The sequence below is a fragment of the Schistocerca americana genome, chromosome 10, assembly GCF_021461395.2.
Source record: "Schistocerca americana isolate TAMUIC-IGC-003095 chromosome 10, iqSchAmer2.1, whole genome shotgun sequence".
In the NCBI taxonomy this organism is placed as follows: Eukaryota; Metazoa; Arthropoda; class Insecta; order Orthoptera; family Acrididae; genus Schistocerca; species Schistocerca americana.
In genome coordinates this window covers 146,148,803-146,169,763 of record NC_060128.1, presented here as the reverse complement: position 1 = coordinate 146,169,763, position 20,961 = coordinate 146,148,803, and the positions used below count along the sequence as shown (strand labels likewise).

Sequence of the window (20,961 nt, the reverse complement as noted above, 5' to 3'; positions counted from 1 at the left end):
TATTGTAAATTTATGTATTTTAAACATTCTTGCATTCCAATGTGATTATAATGAGCAATATTCCATATTAGTCAAAAATGCTGCAAAAAAAATGTTACTTTGTAAGCGTTAATTTTTGTTACAACAAGGCTGACTATTGTGGCATTTCGAACGGAAGACGATTTACACAAACACTTTTTTAAGCAATTGCACTTTTTGAACCCTTGTCCTCCAACAAAAGGTTGTTTCGCAACCACTTCCCGTAGACTAATGTCTTCTTTTGCTACTTCTTCGAGGCTGATAAAATTTTCCTTCCACAATGTTAATTGGTTCCAAGTGTACAATGACTTCAGTTTACCAGCTTTGGTAACAAGATGATAAAATTCGTCATCCTGAACATTTATCATTACTGCTATTATAGATTTTGCATCCGGTACTTTAATTCTCACATTCTGCCTAACTGAAGGTTTTGGAATTTCGTTACATGAGGCTGCTTTCATTTTCTTTGCCTGCAATTGAAGACCTTCTCTGGCAGCTTTTCGGATCCGTTTCACTTCATTAACACTGTTGGAATTTGTCAGCGTCTCGTCACAACCATCAGCCGGTGCTGGGGTCTCGATATTAACGGTTGTCAAATCCTGTCTCTCTGGTGCTTCCTCACCTGCTGCAGCCGCACTTTCTACCTCCGTTCCTTCTGTTCCAATACTTGATTCACTGCCATAAATTCCTTGGCCGTCATTTTCAATTTCCGATGAGTCAGTGGAAATGGTGTTTAACATTGTTTCCAAGTCTTCTTCAGTGCTAATATTTTTTGATAAATCACGTGGAACAACTGAGGGCGCAACGCCCATTTTCATTGGAACCCCAAACATGGCTTCATGAGGTGAACATCTGATCCCTTCATGATAAGCCCTATTTCTCATTGCTTGCACAAACCTCAGCCCTTTAGACCAAGTTTCATTTGTTCCCATCCAAGTTGATAACATATTTTCGATATCTTGATTTGCTCTTTCGACTGATCCCTGAGTCTGACTGTGCCTCGGCTTCCCGTAGACTATATCACTCCACAACCCACATAAACTATGAATGACTTGGTTACAAAACTCTCTATCGTTATCAGAATGAAGGATACTTGGGGCTCCAAATGTGGTAAAAATGTCCAAAGATTCTTCATCACCCTTTTTCGAAGTTAGTGCGCGGAGGATAACAAATTTTGTCAAATGATCTTGGTATACAAGTATGAACTTCGACTTTTGTCTGGGTTTGTCTGCATCTCGATTAAGTCAATTTGGCATCGTGAATTCATTTCACTGTGTATGATAGGTTTCAGTACAACACCCCTTTCAATGTTTTTTGCTTTTTCTGACACGGTTTACATAATCTCAAATAAGTACATCTACAGCTACATGGTTACTCTGTAGTTCACACTTTAGTCCTTGGCAGAGGGTTCATCGAACCATTTTCATACTACTTCTCTACCATTCCACTTCGAATGGCGCGTGGGAAAAAGGAACACCTAAATCTTTCCGTTCCAGCTCTGGTTTATTTTATTATGATGATCACTTCTCCCTACGTAGGTGGGTATCAACAAAATATTTTCGCATTCGGAAGAGAAAGTTGGTGACTGAAATTTCGTAAATAGTTCTCGCCGCAAAGAAAACCGCCTCTGTTTCAGTGACTGCCACCCCAACTCGAGTATCATATCAGTGACACTCTCACTCCTATTTCGCGATAACAGGAAACGGGCTGCCCTTCTTTGCACTTTTTCCATGTCCTCCGTCAATCCTACCTGGTAAGGATCCCATACCGCGCAGCAATATTCCAGCAGAGGACGGACAAGTGTAATGTAGGCTGTCCCTTTAGTGGGTTTTTACGCATCTTCCAAGTGTTCTGCCAACAAAGCGCAGTCTTTGTTTCTCCTTCCCTACAATATTATCTATGTGGTCTTTCCAATTTAAGTTGCTAGTAATTGTAATTCCTAGGTATTTAGTCGAATTGACAGCTTATATTTGTGCTATTTATCGTATACCCAAAATTTATCGGATTTCTTTTAGTACCCATGTGGATGGCCTCGCACTTTTCTTTGTTTAGTGCCAATTGCCACTTTCCGCACCATACAGCGATTCTCTCTAGATCATTTTGTAATTGGAATTGATCGTCTGATGATTTTACTAGGCGGTAAATTACAGCATCATCTGCAAGCAATCTAAGGGGGCTGCTCAGATTATCACCTAGATCATTTATGTAAGTCAGGAACAGCAGAGGGCCTGTGACACTGCCTTGAGGAACGCCAGATATTGCTTCTGTTCTGCTCGATGATTTACCGTCTATCACTACGAACTGTAATCTCTCTGAGACGAAATCACGAATTCACACAACTGCACGCAATTTGATTAACAGTCGCTTGTGTGGAACGGTATCAAAAGCCTTCTTAAAATCTAGGAATATGGAATCGATCTGAGATCCCTTGTCGACAGCACTCATTACTTCATGGGAATAAAGAGCTAGCTGTGCTGCACAAGAACGGCTTTTTCTGAATCCGTGTTGGTCATGTATCAATAAGTCATTTTCTTCAAGGTGATTCATAATGTTCGAGTACAGTATATGCTCCAAAATCCTACTGCAAATTGAGGTCAGTGATATGGGTCTGTAATTCAATTGGTTACTCCTATTTCGTTTCTTGAATATTGCTGTGACCTGTGCTACTTTCCAGTCTTTAGGAACAGACCTTTCTTCAAGTGAGCGGCTGTATACGATTGCTAAAAAAGGCGCTATTGTGTCTGCACACTCTGAAGGGAACCTGATTGGTACACTATCTGGACCGGAATGCTTGCCTTTCTTAAGTGATTTGTTTCGCAACACCTAAGATATCTACTTTCAAGTCACTCTTGCTAACAGCTGTTCTGGTTTCGAATTCTGGAATATTTACTTCATCTTCTTTCGTGAAGGAATTACGTGAAACTGTATTTAGTAACTCCGCTTTAGTGGCACTATCATGGGTAACATTTCCATTGCTATCGCGCAATGACGGTATTGACTGTTTCTTGCCACTGGCGTACTTTACATACGACCTGAATCTCTTTGGGCTTTCTACCATATTTTGAGACAATGTTTCATTGTGGAAACTATTAAAAGCATCTCTCATTGACGTCCGCACTAAATTTCGAGCTTCCGTGAAACTTAGCCAGTCTCAGCAAAGACTGATTCAACAGTCACATTCTTGTACTTACGATTCAGTTCCACAATCACCCGTGTTCGACCGCCATGGCCTATAGCAATGTGGGTCTCGTGCAGTACGTTAAACAGTTCATCAAAACGAACGTAATAACGATATTATTCTTTTCCAGCAAACACCGATGCCATGAGTTTCTCTGTTGTCTGAGAACATCATATCGCTTCAAACTTCTGTCGAGAACAGATTTTTTATTGGAAACGATTTTTGCATTATTCACTTACAAGAATATTATAGTGCTCAGCAGTTACATAAAAATTGTTGTGTTTCTTCTTATTCACTGTTACTTAAAAGTTCGTAGAATCTGTTACGCATAATATCACTCATTGTGATGCAAAGCTGCTTAAGAAACACCACTAAAACGAGTCACAAAGATGACCGTACGCACGATGCTCGCCACTGACTTAAACTAGGCAGCGGTGAGCGGACTGAGAACTCATAACAGCCAACAAAGAAACTTTTATTGTTGTGGTCTTCAATCCTGAGACTGGTTTGATGCAGCTCTCCATGCTACTCTATCCTGTGCAAGCTTCATCTCCCAGTACCTACTGCAACCTACATCCTTCTGAATCTGCTTAGTGTATTCATCTCTTGGTCTCCCTACACGATTTTTACCCTCCACGCTGCCCTCCAATGCTAAATTTGTGATCCCTTGATGCCTCAAAACATGTCCTACCAACCGATCCCTTCTTCTAGTCAAGTTGTGCCACAAACTCCTCTTCTCCCCAATTGTATTCAATGCCTCCTCATTGGTTATGTGACCTACCCATCTAATCTTCAGCATTCAAACTTATCTGAACACAAAATTGGGAACAATGAAACTTGTATGAACCTGCACGACGGAGGCGGGAATCTTCGATCCAACTTTTACCAGTTTGCATTGGTAAATACTAAGATTTACCATTTACATTCTTACCAATTATCTTAATTTTACAGTAACATACGTATTAGGAGACAATCTTAGCAGTCCTCTCGGATTTTTTTGCAGATAATACCATCATTTACCGCTCAGTAAAGTCATCAAATGATCAAAACCAACTGTAAAATGATTTTAACATCTGCATGGTGCGAAAAGAGGCAATTGACTCTAAGTAACGAAAAGTGCGAAGTCATGTGGATAAGTACTACAACGAATACGCTAAATACGATAAAGCACAAAATCTAAAGGCTCTAAATTCAACTACATACTTACGGATTACAATTACGAATAACTTAAATTGAAACTATCACACAGATAATGTTGTGAGGGAAACATACCAAAGACAGTGCTTTATTGTCAGAGCACTCAGAAAACGCAACATGTCTACTACAGAGCTGCGTACACTACGCCGGTCCGCCCTATTCTGGAGTATTGTTGTGCAGTGTGAAATAGAATCGACGGAGCACTTCCAAAGTATTCAAAGAAGGGCAGCATGTTTTATAGAATCGCAAAATAGGGGATTGAGTGCCACGGATATGATAAGCGAATTTGAGCGGCAATCATTAAAACAAAGGCGTTTTTCGTTGTGGCAGCGCCTTCTCATGGAATTTCAATCACCAGCTTTGTCCTCAGAGTGTGAGAATATTTCGTTGGCGCACACCTACGCAGGGAGAAACGATCATCATCATCAAATAAGAGAAATCAGAGCTCACAGGGAAATAATTAAGTGCTCATTTTTTCCGCACAGTGTTCCCGAGTGGAACACGCAAATAAAGAAAAGATGTTATGTGGACATGTGTCTGGAAACGCTTAATTTCCGTGTAAGAGCTCATTTTAGTTTCGTCAGTATGTACTTCCACGATTCACCGCCAGTTGGCCCAATTGAAGGAAGGAAGGTAATGTTGACTTCGGTGCTTGAGTTGACATGCGACTCATTGCTCTACAGTACTAGCGTCAAGCACATCAGTACTTAGCATCAACAGGTTAGTGTTCATCACGAACGTGGTTTTGCAGTCAGTGCATTGTTTACAAATGCGGAGTTGGCAGATGCCCATTTGATGTATGGATTAGCACGGGGCAATAGCCGTGGCGCGGTACGTTTGTATCGAGACAGATTTCCAGAACGAAGGTGTCCCGACAGGAAGACGTTCGAAGCAATTGGTCGGCGTCTTCGGAAGCACGGAACATTCCAGCCTATGACTCGCGACTGGGAAAGACCTAGAACGACGAGGACACCTGCAATGGACGAGGCAATTCTTCGTGCAGTTGACGATAACCCTAATGTCAGCGTCAGAGAAGTTGCTGCTATACAAGGTAACGTTGACCACGTCACTGTATGGAGAGTGCTACGGGAGAACCAGTTGTTTCCGTGCCGTGTACAGCGTGTGCAGGGACCATCAGCAGCTGATTGGCCTCCACGGGTACACTTCTACGAATGGTTCATCCAACAATGTGTCAATCCTCATTTCAGTGCAAATGTTCTCTTTACGGATGAGGCTTCATTCCAACGTGATCAAATTGTAAATTTTCACAATCAACATGTGTGGGCTGACGACAATCCGCACGCAATTGTGCAATCACGTCATCAACACAGATTTTCTGCGAACGTTTGGGCAGGCATTGTTGGTAATGTCTTGATTGGGCCCCATGTTCTTCCACCTACGCTCAATGGAGCACGTTATCATGATTTCATACGGGATACTCTACCTGTGCTGCTAGAACATGTGCCTTTACAAGTACGACACAACATGTGGTTCATGTACGATGGAGCTCCTGCACATTTCAGTCGAAGTGTTGGTACGCTTCTCAACAACAGATTCGGTGACCGATGAACTGGTAAAGGCGGACCAATTCCATAGCCTCCACGCTCTCCTGACCTCAACCCTCTTGACTTTCATTTATGGGGGCATTTGAAAGCCCTTGTCTACGCAACCCCGGTACCAAATGTAGTGACTCTTCTTGCTCGTATTGTGGACGGCTGTGATACAATACGCCATTCTCCAGGGCTGCATCAGCGCATCAGGGATTCCATGCGACGGAGGGTGGCTGCATGTATCCTCGCTAACGGAGGACATTTTGAACATATCCTGTAACAAAGTGTTTGAAGTCACGCTGGTACGTTCTGTTGCTGTGTGTTTCCATTCAATGATTAATGTGATTTGAAGAGAAGTAATAAAATGAGCTCTAACATGGAAAGTAAGCGTTTCCGGACACATGTCCACATAAAATTTTCTTTCTTTGTGTGTGAGGAATGTTTCCTGAAAGTTTGGCCGTACCTTTTTGTAACACCCTGTATATTTGTGGATATTGCGATAATGCTTATTTTGTTTTTCATCTAAGAACAAATTCCGAATTTCTATTTGTCTTTTTTTTTTTATAGGAGCTTGATTTTTTTTGGTCCAGGCAAATGCGTAATAAAATTAAAGACCTGCTTCTAACACTGGTAGGATATTTATTTATCCTGCAAATTATTTTTTCCATCTTTCCCTAAAAAAATGTATCCTCCTGAGTTACTTCTTCCTGTGATTCATATTCATCGGTTTTCTGACACTGTTTGTTCTGTTCCTGATTCATGACCGCTTTCATGAACAGAATCCTCTGAGTCAGCGCTATCACTGTGAGCATCTTCATCACTCAGCTCATTGAACCATTCGAACCATACATTAGGATCTCTACTAAACTCTGTCCGACGTTATTTACCTTTGACATTTCTTCCACAATGTAAAAATAAAGAGAGTACTAGGTAACATGGAAGGTAACTGCAATCGGTTTCAATAAGTCTAAATTTACGCACATGAAACATCGATTGAATCTAGGAAAGCAATAAAGTAATATCGACTTACTTTGTTTCAGATTGTAGCAGCAGAGCTCGCGCGGATGACAAATGTCCTCCAGATTATAATAATGTTTCATAAACAATGTATCTTTCGTAACTGAAAGACAATAATGATTGGAACTAACAGCCGGAGTGAACAGATAGGTACTGAAAGTGGCACGAACTCAATCCAGCCCAGACAAGACAAAACTGAGCGGGAAAGTCATGTGGATGACGAGTGTCATCCGCGCGAGGAACGGAGTGTTAATTGTAAATAATAGAGTAACGATGTAGATGTAGAAAGTGGCCTCCAAATTCTTTTCGAGAAAACAAATTGCATAACCAACATCCGAATAGTGCGTCATTATGTAGCAACAGAGTACGGTGAAATCGAACAACTTGGCCCCCAGATACCTCCAGATGCTTTAATATAGATGCCATAGCACAGATAAAAACTATCGAAAAAGAGCCAACGACAACAAATGGGAGAAGATGACCACCGCTTTATGTACGCGTGTCTCGTAGAAGACTAGGCATTTTCAACAAAAGCTGAAGTTAGGCACTATAACACAAGGATAAAAACCGAATGTGTGTACGCAAATGAATGGCGCACAGTGACAGAAGAGACTGAAGACTGCACTGGGAGAACCCGAGAAGTTTGAGGGAGAGATTCTTCGGGGAAAAATTGGCTGCTAAGCAGGGCACTTTAGATCCCTTGCAACTTAAAGACAATAGGAAAACATGTGAGATGACAGATAGAAGTCCTGGAGATTTGATGTTACAGACGAATGGTGGAAATCAGTTAGGGAGAGACAGGGGTAGAGGTACCAAAGACCATGTGCTGACAGGAGTACAAAAAATCACAGTCTGTGTGGAGACAAATCCAAACAAGAGAGAATGAGAATTTCACTCTGCAGCGGAGTGTGCGCTGATATGAAACTTCCTGGCAGATTAGAACTGTGTGCCGGACCGAGACTCGAACTCGGGACCTCTGCCTTTTGCGGGCAAGTGCTCCACCATCTGAGCTACCCAAGGACGACTCACGTCCCGTCCTCACAGCTTTACTTCTGCCAGTATCTCGTCTCCTACCTTCCAAACTTTACAGAAGCTCTCCTGCGAACCTTGCCGCGAAAGGCAAAGGTCCCGGGTTCCAGTCTCGGTCCGGCACACAGTTTTTATCTGCCAGGAAGTTTCAAGACGTGAGAAACTCGTGGGGCACATTTTAAGGCACAATGACATCATTTGAGCAATAAAAGAAGTTACTGAGATACCAATCACCAGGACGACCAATGTTGTCATACATGCAGCAAATTACGAGTTCAAAATGGTTCAAATGGCTCTAAGCACTATGGACTTAACATCTGAGGTCATCAGTCCCCTAGACTTAGAACTACTGAAACCTAACTTAACCTCAGGACATCACATACACGTCCACGCCCGAGGCAGGATTCGAACCTGCGACCGTAGCAGCAGCGCGGCTCCGGACTGAAACGGTCGGCCAAATTATGAGCGATGTAGGATAAGCTACATACGCGAAAATGAAGAGGAAGGCAGACAGAAGAGTGGTATGACGTAACGCTGTGTGAACCAATACCAGGGTCCAGCACTAAATAAAAAGGAGATCCGTAGCCAGGATGTGTGGTGCGAGCCCAACCAGAAGAAATTTTGTGATAATTAACATGCAAAATTGCATTTTAGAGAAATTTTCGAATCATATAGGTCGGAAGTGGAACGCCGTAGACTTCTTCCGATCTCTGACCTGACAAGGAGACCATCAGACCTGATAATGACGGGTTTTTATGAGTCTCTAGGTACCTGTCGTGAGTACCTGCCTACCGATTTTTCTTGCGACGGCCCCTAGCTTCAGAGAAAGCCGATTTTATTTATGCATATCTGCTATACCGTAACGTCAGCTCCATTTCAACCGAGTTAGCGTAGCCCCGCGGCTAAGCTTAACAGCTACAATGCTAGCGTAACTGGTTCAAATTCTGCCTGAGTATTTTTTTTCCCCTCTAGTTTCATTCGTATGTATTACCGTAGCTATGTTATACTAAATTAAACGCGGTTTAAACGACGAACCGGAGCTGGCTCCTACGTAATTTGCGCGAACCGATTAATTCCTTCTGCAAAAGATGTTAACTAAACTCCGTCCGAACAGGTCTCTGAAGATCCGACCGCTGTGACATCCACAGCCTATTGGCGTGACTGGATGACCGCTCTCCCGGCCGTACGCCAGTTTCCGAGACCGGAGCCGCCACTCCTCAACTTGCGTCAAAAATGGTTCAAATGGCTCTGAGCACTATGGGACTTAACATCTGAGGTGATCAGTCCCCTAGAACTTAGAACTACTTAAATCTAACTAACCTAAGGACATCACACACATCCATGCCCGAGACAGGATTCGAACCTGCGACCGTAGCGGTCGCGCGGTTCCAGACGGAAGCGCCTAAAACCGCTCGGCCACCCCGGCCGGCCTCAACTTGCCTCATCAGGGCTGAGTCCACCCCGCTCGGCAGACCGGAGGGTCACCCATCCAAGTGCCAGCCAAGCCCGACAACGCTTAACTTAGGTTGGCCTTACAGAAGATGATATACAGGGCATAAAATCCCGTCTGAGGCCTGGGATCATTTTTATGCTAATAATTGGCAACCAATGCTGTGCAATCGCAATAAAGTCATGAGATGTTCAACTGACTCTTTTATTAGAACATGTTACGCGTTTCCGGATGACACCTATCTTCAGACATCTGTTACAAAAAAGTACAAAACATAAGTGAACAGCACACTCAACACGTCTCAACGTTACAGAAAATGAGATCTGGTCATATGAGTTACATACCACAAACTTCAACTCCTTCCTAACCAACCAGGCGTATAGCCTTCACAACGCAAAGAAAGTGTCCAATAACATATGACTGCGACACAAGCAGTCTTGAAGCAGAGCGTATCCTGACGCTAAACAAGTCAACCAACAGCGAAGCGCACTCGGTAGTGGGCGCTGCATGGTCATGTGCTCCATGCGTTCACATGTAACTTATTAATACTTAATAATAATATAGTCAGCATATAACATCTAACAGGGTGTAATTACGACTAGCAATCGAATAGTACTTCCGTACACGTTAACACTAAAGGATTTTTAATTTTTTTTACAACTCCAAAATGTTTTACATTGCCATACTATGGCTATAGCCAGTAGTGGCACTAAGCACAACTCAAACCATATGTCACTATAAAGTAAATAATAGGGGGGGGGGGAGGGGGGGGGGGGAGTTCCTTCATGAATAAACCTTTCAACCTCTCAAATCTCTAAAAAATACCACCAAATTAAATATAACCAACATTATCAGTCATAAACTAAAACTCTGTGATCGGCTCACGTACACAAACGTCTTAGGCGCTATCTGTTAAAGCCAACGGCAACCATATCGGCGGCAGCCATCCGCCTATCGAATTACAGCCAAGTCATATTCATGGGTCATGATTGTCCAAATAGAAGCCTTCAAACAACAACTTACACCCCTCTACCACATGGAAAAAGTTTAATGGTGAGAGGAAGAGCATTTTCATAAAATCCCAAAACACACACGTGGGTTATACCTCATACATTCCTTATATAAACTAGTGGCACGACAATTGCCCGAGTCTTACCTATGCTATCCGGATACCGGAGAGCTCTAGATTTTAAAAAACAAAAACCAAACATTAAAAGTGATAAAACTTTAAAATCTAAAATCAATAAAACAGACCATTGTGTCACCAAGGACCACCCAGATAGGTTGGCATATACGGATTTGTTTACCACCGTACCCGTAACTTGCAGAAGATGTTTACTAGGCTGGAATTCATGCTCAGCTCTAACGGCACAATCTGCATATGCAGCGCTCGGATTTTACATGCAAACACGTGCTAAGGAACACGTTTTTCTTAGACGTTTTTAAAGCGTGTCACAGTGCCACTTCTCTAATTTAAACTTGTACGAATCGGTTCAAACTTTGCACTCAGGTAGAAGAATGTATAAACTCATAATGAAATCTTTTTATCAAATAATTTTTATCCGTTGTCGAGCTCAACGTAGGACGTAACATTCATTCTTGCGTGAACTGAATGGACGGAATCGGTTTAAAGTAATCAAATAAACAGAAACGCCTTCTTACGGTAAAATTGAAAACTTTCTTTTTGAAAAATACAGCTTCATTCCGATTTTACATGGAAAAAAAGCTTTTTTGTGAGGTTCTGTGTTTCACCTTGTGCTAATCGGTTCAAATTTTGTAAGGTGGTAGAAAAAACACGTAATTCATAGTCGTCTGGTTTTTTTGTGACAGCGACGATATAAGCAACATGGTTTGAAAGACAATAAAAAGAACTATACCGGATAGCCTTCGGCCGCGTCAACAAAAATCTACAGCGGTTGCCAATCTACAACGGTCTGATGTCATAACTATGGGAGACTAAAAGTTGGGAATCAAAATGAAAAATGCTCCTATCCTAGCACAAAAAAGGCGAATATATCCTGGGCAGGGCCAGGGATGAAAAAGAACAGAACTAGTTTATCGACTTACCTGCCAGCTTCAAAGATAATTAAATCAAAACATCTTGATATATTCGCGCTTTTTTACGAGTTAACCCAACTTTGCCAGCGCAGTGGGCTCTCTTAGCTGCAGGTGTTGGCACACTTACATCTTGCCGTTTATAGGATCAAGTCCCTGATCCTGTGCGCAAAATCCAGATGATGAGCTAGCCATAGAGCACGTGACATTGTGCCATGTGTCGTGTTATAGGACATGACACAACGCTTTATATTACATGACATGGGTACTAACACTAACAAGTAAACAAGGCGAATATGTCAAGATGTTTTGATTTAAATGTCTTTTGAAGCTGCCAAATACTTCGTAAAGCTAATTCCCGTCTTTTACATCCCAAACTCTGCCCAGGGCATATTCGCCTTTTTATGCTATGATGGGAGTATTTTTCATTCTAGTCATTAAATACGATACGTCAAGCAAAATTATTCAGAAATAGTCGTTTTCGCTGTAGTAATCTGATTAATACAGCACTCATTACAGCACCGACAGTACCACTCATCTAATAAAATAGGTCAAAGAAAGACAAACCTACATTTAAAGTATTTGTAGATTTAGAGAGATATTTTGACAATGTTAGTAGGTTATCAAAGACGGTGTGGGAACATTCCATTCTCCTCAGTGATAAGAGGGTATCAGATCACATATCTGGTTCAGGTTACCAACTTGGCCGACTTGTATTCAAGATCACCCCCCCCCCCCCCCCCAAGGGAACCGGGAATTGATCAAGCTCACCCAGGGAAACAGTCAAAAGCGTTAGCAATTCAACGGCTTATATTCGAGGTCATGACGTTTCTTGATAGTGATAACGTGACATAAAAATGGCGGGAGACCCCTCCCTATCTCTTTCAGCCAATCGGAGCACAATGAAATGGCTGGTAACCCTTCCCCTTCCCCAAGGCCAATGAGGATCAAGCACACGTCCCCAACTTCATCCTTTGTAACTGGGACATTTAGGTGAGACGGATTCGTTCAGGAGCTGGGCAGCATAGGGAGAGGATGCGGCTGTGTCTACTTGTTAGTAACAAATTACGTTACGTTACGTCACATAACAATTTCATATTACTCATTTGAGACACAAGAAGAGACCACATCCAGGCGAACATAGAAGTACTCTCATGCCTCCCAAATTTGACGTATTTTTCTTCCATTTTCATATTTTCTACAATTTTTGTACTTTTCCCGCATGTTTTCAAAATTTTATCTGCTTACGTAAGAGCCATTCCGCTGCTCCCTATTTTCACGTCAATGTCTTGACACTCAACCACGATGCAACATGGGCCCGATTTATCTATCACTGTTACGCCACTACTTCTAGTGAATTATAAACGAACACGTTGGTAGAAATAATGTTGTCGTGTCACCTCCCCCTTGGCAGTCCCCTCCCGTAGATCCGAAGGGGGGGGGGGGGCTATTCCGGAATCTTTTGTCAATTGAGAGATCATCATGACACTTTTCAACTACAGGCTGCATTTCCTGTGGATGCACGTTATGTGTCTTTAATGAAGTGGTTCCCATTGCCTTCTGCATCCTCATGCCGTTAGTCATTGCCGATTCTTCCGCCTTTAGGAGCAGTTTCCAATCCCAAGGACAAGAAAATGTCGTGAACCTCGTCCGCAGCTCGTGATCTCGCAGTCGCGTTCTCGCTTTCCGAGCAAGTGGTCCCGGGTTCGATTCCCGGCGGGGTCAGGGATTTTCACCTGCCTCGAGATGACTGAGTGTTTCTGTTGTCCTCATGATTTCATCATCATTCATGAAAGTGGCGAGATGGACTGGGCAAAGTCGGGGATCTGTACGGGCGCTGATAACCGCGCAGTTGAGCGCCCCACAAACCAAACATCATCATCATCATCATCATCATCATCATCATCATCATCTTCATCATCGTCATCGGGAACCTCTATCCGCTCTTCCACCCTCTTTGACTAGTCGGGTGGCAGAATGAGAGTGACGGAAGTCTTCGGCCGCCAATGCTGATTATTAACCAAAATTTAAGAAGCGGCGGGTTTCGAACCTGTAACCGAGGACCACGGGTGCACAACTTGCAACCTTCCTATTCACCGCAGCAGTAGATGGTAGGGGGTGGGGGGCAGCGGCCCATCTCCCAGGTCGCCTTACATTCCCGGAAAAGAAACCTGGTAGTGAATTTGATAGCCGGCTGTGTGGACCCAGAGCCTGAGCCCGGGACCGCCAAGCCCGGAGCCTTGTGCTCTAGTGCTACACGACCATGGCCACATACCGAATTTGTACAGTCACGATTTAGCTGTTACGTTAACACCCCTAGTCCTGACCCACCTCGATAAAGAGGGTTCCTTCCGACTGTTTACTCTGGCCAGCACGTTTTTCACACCTCTCACCCAAAGGAAACGTCTGTCGTCGGTTGCAAATGGACCAGGAAACCACTGCGACTGATGAAATATGGCCGAATCAGTATGGAACCAGGTAACCGTATCCCAAGAGCTCCGATGGAAACCTAGTTTTAAGCAAAGAAGGGAAAGCAGAAAGGTGGAACGAGTATATAGAGGGTCTATACAAGGGCGATGTTCTTGAGGACAATATTATGGAAATGGAAGAGGATGCAGATGAAGATGAAATGAGAGATACGATACTGCGTGAAGAGAGTGACAGAGCACTGAAAGACCTAAGTTGAAACAAGGCCCCGGGAGTAGACAACACAGCCTTGGGAGAGCCAGCCCTGACAAAAATCTCTACCATCTGGTGAGCAAAATGTATGAGACATGTGAAATACCCTCAGACTTCAAGAAGAATATAATAATTCCAATCCCAAAGTACGCAGGTGTTGACATGTGAAAATTACCGAACTATCACGGCTGCAAAATACTAACAAGAATTCTTTACAGACGAATGGAAAAACTGGTAGAAGCCGACCTCGGGGAAGACAGTTTGGATTACTTAAAAGTATTGGAACACGTGAGGCAATACTGACCCTACGACTTATCTTAGAAGCTAGATTAAGGAAAGGCAAACCTACGTTTCTAGTATTTGTAGACCTAGAGAAAGCTTTTGACAATGTTGACTGGAATACTATCTTTCAAATTCTGAATGTGGCAGGGGTAAAATACAGGGACCGAAAAGCTATTTACAATTTATACACAAACCAGATGGCAGTTATAAGAGTCGAGGGGCATGATAGGGAAGCAGTGGTTGGGAAGAGAGTGAGATAGGGTTGTAGGCTATCCCCGATGTTATTCAATCTGTATATTGAGCAAGCAGTAAAGGAAACAAAAGAAAAATTCGGAGTAGGTATTAAAATCCATGGAGAAGAAATAAAAACTTTGAGGTCCGCCGATGACATTGTGATTCTGTCAGAGACAGCAAAGGACCCAGAAGAGCAGCTGAACGGAATGGTCAGTGTCTTGAAAGAAGGATATAAATGAACATCAACAAAAGCAAAACGAGGATAATGGAATGTAGTCGAATTAAGTCAGGTGATGCTAAGGGAATTTGATTAGGAAATGAGACACTTAATGTAGTAAAGGAGTTTTTCTATTTGGGGAGCAAAATAACTGATGATGGTCGAAGTAGAGACGATATAAAATGTAGACTGGCGATGGCAAAGAAAGAGTTTCTGAAGAAGATAAATTTGTTAACACCGAGTATAGATTTAAGCGTCAGGAAGTCGTTTCTGAAAGTATTTGTATGGAGTGCAGCCATGTATGGAAGTGAAACATGGACGATGAATAGTTTAGAAAAGAAGAGAATAGAAGCTTTCGAAATGTGGTGCTACAGAAGAATTCTGAAGATTATATGGGCAGATCACACAACTAATGAGGAGGTACTGGATAGAATTGGGGAGAAGAGAAATTTGTGGCACAACTTGACTAGAAGAAGGGATCGGTTGGTGGGACATATTCTGAGGCATCAAGGGATCGCCAATTTAGTATTGGAGGGCGGCGTGGAGAGGAAAAATCGTAGAGGGAGACCAAGAGATGAATACACTAAGCAGATTCAGAAGGATGTAGACCGCAGTAGGTACTGGGAGATGAAGAAGCTTGCACAGGATAGAGTAGCATGAAGAGCTGCATCAAACCAGTCTCTGGACTGAAGGCCACAACAACAACACCCGTCTCCATCATCAGTTCGATGCCCACTGATGCTGCCAGAAGTGGCAACGTTGGATACTGACTTTCGCATCCTCTACACCTACAAATCACCTATAAATCTGATCGTGTGTTCTTCCTATTATACAGTATACTTAAAGTATATAAAATTTTGTTACTTGCATCCCGCCTGGTACTGCAATTTTAATTTCCGGCAGTGTATGTATTACTTCTGAAACAATTACATGTTTTCTCCTCATAAATCTTGAGTAAGAAGCAAAACCATGTTGCGAAAATATCGTGTTGTTGGCAATGCTGCCGAATTTTAGTCAGCACGTTAAATTGGCCTTTAACATATACGGTGCTGGTCTTTTACGTACCTGATGTTACCTGTGGACAGGCTAAAATACGAGGTTTTAGGAAGATACAACTCGTGTCTACAAATATGTGGTCCGAATTTCAAAGCATTTTTAGGTTTATTGGACTTTCTGCATTAAATATACATATTTTGGAATTGCTAGTATTAAATCTGAACCCACAGATAAACTTCAATTTAACAGTAATTATCGCAGAAAAAAATTGAAAAAGACGTTCCGGTATTAAAATATCTACACCAGTGAGCTAGCAATTTAAATCTAAAGAACTACATAACAGACATGTCCAACGGAGTATGATACGAAATGAAACATGGAGGGATACATAGTCCAACATTACACTCGCTGGAATCATATGCTCGAATTGATTTCCTGATTTTACTGCAGTAAAAGCCTTCATAACAACACAACCCGCAAAAATAATACGATAAACGTGTAGTCCGAATCATCATCACATATTTCGTTCCCATCATCTGCAGACTCGTGTATCATTGGCTCCAGGCGTTTCTCTTCTTCACTTCACATTTTGAACGCAATAGCACACTAAACACATAGAGCGAACTTCAACGTTAGGTAACGGCTACGAAACGAGAGACGATAACAAAGGTTTCAAAAACGACGAATTTTCTAGTGATACCGCTACCTCTATCAAGCAGAAACTACAAAGACTGCACGTTTGTGAGAGCCACAAATATGAATTATGTCTGCCACCGCGGAAATTAATCATTACTGGCGTGACGAAACATTAAATTCCCCGCCATTTCCACAAGCACCGTTAATAGTACGTCAGCCGCACGTCAAAGTGTTAATACTCGTATGTTTGACAACTGGTGGTCGATTCCAATAATACGTAAAAGTGCTCAACACTCTTTCAGTTTTTAATATACGCTCTGCACTGGAATTGGCAACGGCCTTGCCGAAGTGGATACACTTTTTCACGTCACATCACCGAAGTTAAGCGTTGTCGGGCGTGGTCGGCACTTGGATGGGTGACCATCCAAGCCGCCATGCGCTGTTGCCATTTTTCGGGGTGCGCTCAGCCTCGTGATGCCAATTGAGGAGCTACTCGTCCGAATAGTAGCGGCTCCGGTCAAAGAAAACCATTATAACGACCGGGAGAGCGGTGTGCTGACCACACGCCCCTCCTATGCTCATCCTCAATGACAGGATGACACGGCGGTCGGATGGTCCCGATGGACCACTTCTGGCCTGAAGACGGAGTGCTACACTGGAAATGTCACGGCGAAACATATCGAATGCAGACTGTCAATTCTTCACATTTCATGTAGCACTAACAGATAATTTACACTAACAACTGACGTCAGAAACTGTCAGCTTCACTAATCATGAACAATTTTAGATAACAGCATGTATAAACCAAAAGTTTGTACAAGATACTGACCTGTAGTTGCCTTCGTCTGAGCTTTCAACAGAGGTTATGTAGAGAACTCCCGGCTCTACAGTAACGTATCTGAAACAAATGGAAACAAAAACTCACATAAAATGTATAGAATGTTGCATTCAGTACGAGCAGTGGAAGAAAATCACATTGGGTGTACATCAACTGTCAACGGGGATACAGGAAGTTAACACATTGAATGAAAGAACGTTTTAATTTCAGCAGACTGTCACTCTCGCCATTTGACAGGGTACGATTCTCCCGCTTTTAAATACGAAATCTCGTAGACCGACCACCTCGATCGGTCTTCTCTGTTGGCCAGTCTTCGTAATAAACATAGAAAAACCATAAAAATAGCTGGCACTCTAACACACGGCAAAGTTTACACAGCTGGCAGTGAAAATGTTAAGTATTTTTGAAAATGTTTCTGGAGAAAGTCATCGATCACAAATACAGAGGGGTCCAAAAAAATGCATCCACTGTTTAAAAGTCCATAACATGCAAACTAATTGACGGAGTTGTCTCATTTTTGGTGAAAGTGTAGCTTAAAGTCCAACTTACAGATATTACTGTAGGTGTTCGAAATGGTCACCATTAACATCCACACACAAACGATGTCGCCGAACTGCAGCACGAACTACTGACGTGTTCAGTTGGATATTTGCACATGAGTGTACGATGAATTCTCGAAGTTCATCCAATGTGCGTTGCTTTTGTCGGTAGACGTTCCCCACAGGTAAAAGTCCAGAAGAGATAGGTTTGGGGAACGTGGTGGATACTCCACAGCACCTCTACGGCCTATCCATCAGCCTGCTAGATTTTCGTCGAGATGCGCCCTAACACGATTTTGGTAGTGGGCTGGGGCACCATCTTGTTGAAAGTAAACTCTTCCGTCTCCATACAAGTCTCGGATGGCAGGTAAAATGGATGTCTGAAGCTTCTGAAGGTACACTTCACTGGTAACTGTGCCGTCAAAGAAGAATGGCCCAATCGAGCCCCGGTAAGACAACCCACACCACACATTTACTCCTGGCAAATTCACGGCTTTGTCTACACGGACGTTCGGTTTTTCGGCGGCCCAGTAGATGCAATTGTGGCGATTTACTGTACCATTGCGTTCGAACTGTGCCTCATCCGACCAGAGAATCATCTCTGCAAACTCTTCATCGTTGTGCACCGTGTTAGTAAACCACTCGCAGTACTCCAGTCTAGGATCTGGGTCGTCCTCGTTCATTGCGTGTAGCAATCGTGGGATGTAGCACTTCCACTTTGCTGTCTTCAAAATTTGTCGAACACTTGAGCGACTCACTCCAGTTTCACTGGCACACTGTCTCACAGACTTATTTGGTGAGCGAGTGAATTGTTGTAACACACGACGGGAGTTAGCTGGACTTGTTACTATTACAGGTCGTCCGGATCGTTGTTTGTGCACATCTTTAACACAGCTTTCGGCTTCAAATTTGTCTCGAATGCGACGAATCGTTAAACGTGTCCGTGGCTCTGTTTCATACTCATTTCGCCATTGCCGTTCAACCTAACAGTGGATACATTTTTTGGACACCTCTGTATATTAGAAATTACTTTTAAAACAGGTTACATCGAAGGTGACCGGTTTCGATCATGACGTTATCATCTTCAGACCTTCACCCATATTGATGACAATGGCTCTGAGTTCAGCTGTCAACAGTTGACCATCGTCATTCAGTGGTCCCTGCTCCGTGCACGATCATTGCCCATCAATATGGTTGAAGGTCTGAAGATCGCCATGCGATGACCCTTACCGGTCACCTTTTAAGAAACGTGCCTTGCGATGTAGACAGTTTATAAGTAATTTCAAGAAGTTTTGACTGTTCAGACCATACACCTGTTACTGTTTCATACTATCTCTTCACAAGTATTCCTGCAACTATTTGTGGACATTAATATGGGGTATTTATTATTTTATTTATTTCATTAACAGTACAGAGTAAGAAACTTCCTGACAGATTAAAACTGTGTGCCGGACCGAGACTCGAACTCGGGACCTTTGCCTTTCGCGGACAAGTGCTCTACCACAGTTTTAATCTGCCAGGAAGTTTCATATCAGCACTCCGCTGCAGAGTGAAAATCTCATTCTGGAGTACAGAGTAACCCACCGCCTTGAAATGTAAGGTGGGTCGGATGCTTCTGAATCTAATAGCACAGACTTCTGATTGTTACAGTCTTATTGGTGCAGTTGTTAATGCTTTTTTAAATAATGTAAAGAATATAATATATAAAGATTTCTCTGAGATTACAGCGAATTGAATGCTTAACAATTGTTAAAATGGTTCCATATAATTTGTTACTACCAAGTTGATGAGAACATAATTTATACAATGCAAATGTCAAAGAAAAAGAAAAAGAAAATGCACAATGAGCGTGGTTAGGAATAACTTGTAATATATAGAGGGAAGTAATAAGCTGTATTTGGATGAGTAATACAGTCTAAGTAGCATGTTAGTTAATAATGGCCTATTTCTATCTATTTCAGATGAAAAGGTCTCGGTACAACCTCGAGTTATTCTCATCTGAAATGGTTTGCGCTAATGTATGTTTACACAGATTATACAGACTAAATGCTGATTGAGCACTTCATATATGGAATACATGAATTTTAGCTTCACATGAGAAATACATTCATTTTTGTAACTTGTTAGTTGAAATAGAATATAGTTCACTGCTACTTGAATGCATTATTCCTCAAATAACTTAATACATTTCTGATATATGAAATTCATTGATTATAGCTGTCAATAGAGCACATACTTCTGTCTGCACACAGTAAGACGAGCAATACATTACTGCTTGTGCAGTATACTTTCAACACTATGCAGGATGTCATGGGGGAGGAGGAGCCTCGGAATAAAAATTCTTCGAGCCTTCTCCTCCAAACCGACATTATCACTACAGTCTTAGTATGAGGTGCCGATGTTTATTTTTTTTATGATTGTTGTGTGGTTTGTGACGGTGCTGTGACATGGAGTGTCCTGCATTGTTGGTTTTGGTCCCTTACAAGTTGATCCCTTCTGAGCCATGTTCACATAGTGTTCCTTCCTCGGTTTCGGAATCTGTGGTCGTGTTTGTGTCCTTCCATGTGGTTTGTTGTGCTTGTGTACGTCTTCTTCCATATGGGATTCGGCGTTTGTATTCTTCGTGCAGAGTGTTCGATGCAATATCAGCTACGCTATTTATTGTGTTCCAGTTATAGGGATTACGTATTATTCTGGCGATGTCATTGTCATTCTGTGTAGGTCTCTCTTGTGCTAGTACGTTGCACAGCAGTGTGACATGTTCTGGTGTCCCAGTTTCTCCGCATACGCACACTTCATCGTTAGTTAGTCCCATACGGGTTAAATGTACCGGAAACGGCCCGTGGCCTGTCAGGAAATGGACCATCCCCCGGCTCGGGTCGACATGTTTCAGTTGCAGTCTTTCGTGTACATCAGGAGAGAAATATTCGGCAACCCTTATCGGATGCATCCCGCTCTCTCTGGGTGTGTCCAATCTTCACCTTTGATGGGGACACTTTCACTAAGGTGTCTCAATGACTGGGCAGAATGGCATCCCATTTCTCCT

General features: G+C 42.6%; 1 protein-coding gene across 1 annotated transcript in view; it reads right to left on the bottom strand.

Moving 5' to 3' along the window:
• Positions 1-20,961, bottom strand: part of LOC124552313 (protogenin A-like) — a 394,295-nt gene that overhangs the window by 125,051 nt on the left and 248,283 nt on the right. Inside the window, exon 5 of the mRNA XM_047126586.1 lies at positions 17,368-17,436. Within this exon, the coding sequence (XP_046982542.1) occupies positions 17,368-17,436 (69 nt within the window). The remainder of the gene's footprint in view (positions 1-17,367; positions 17,437-20,961) is intronic.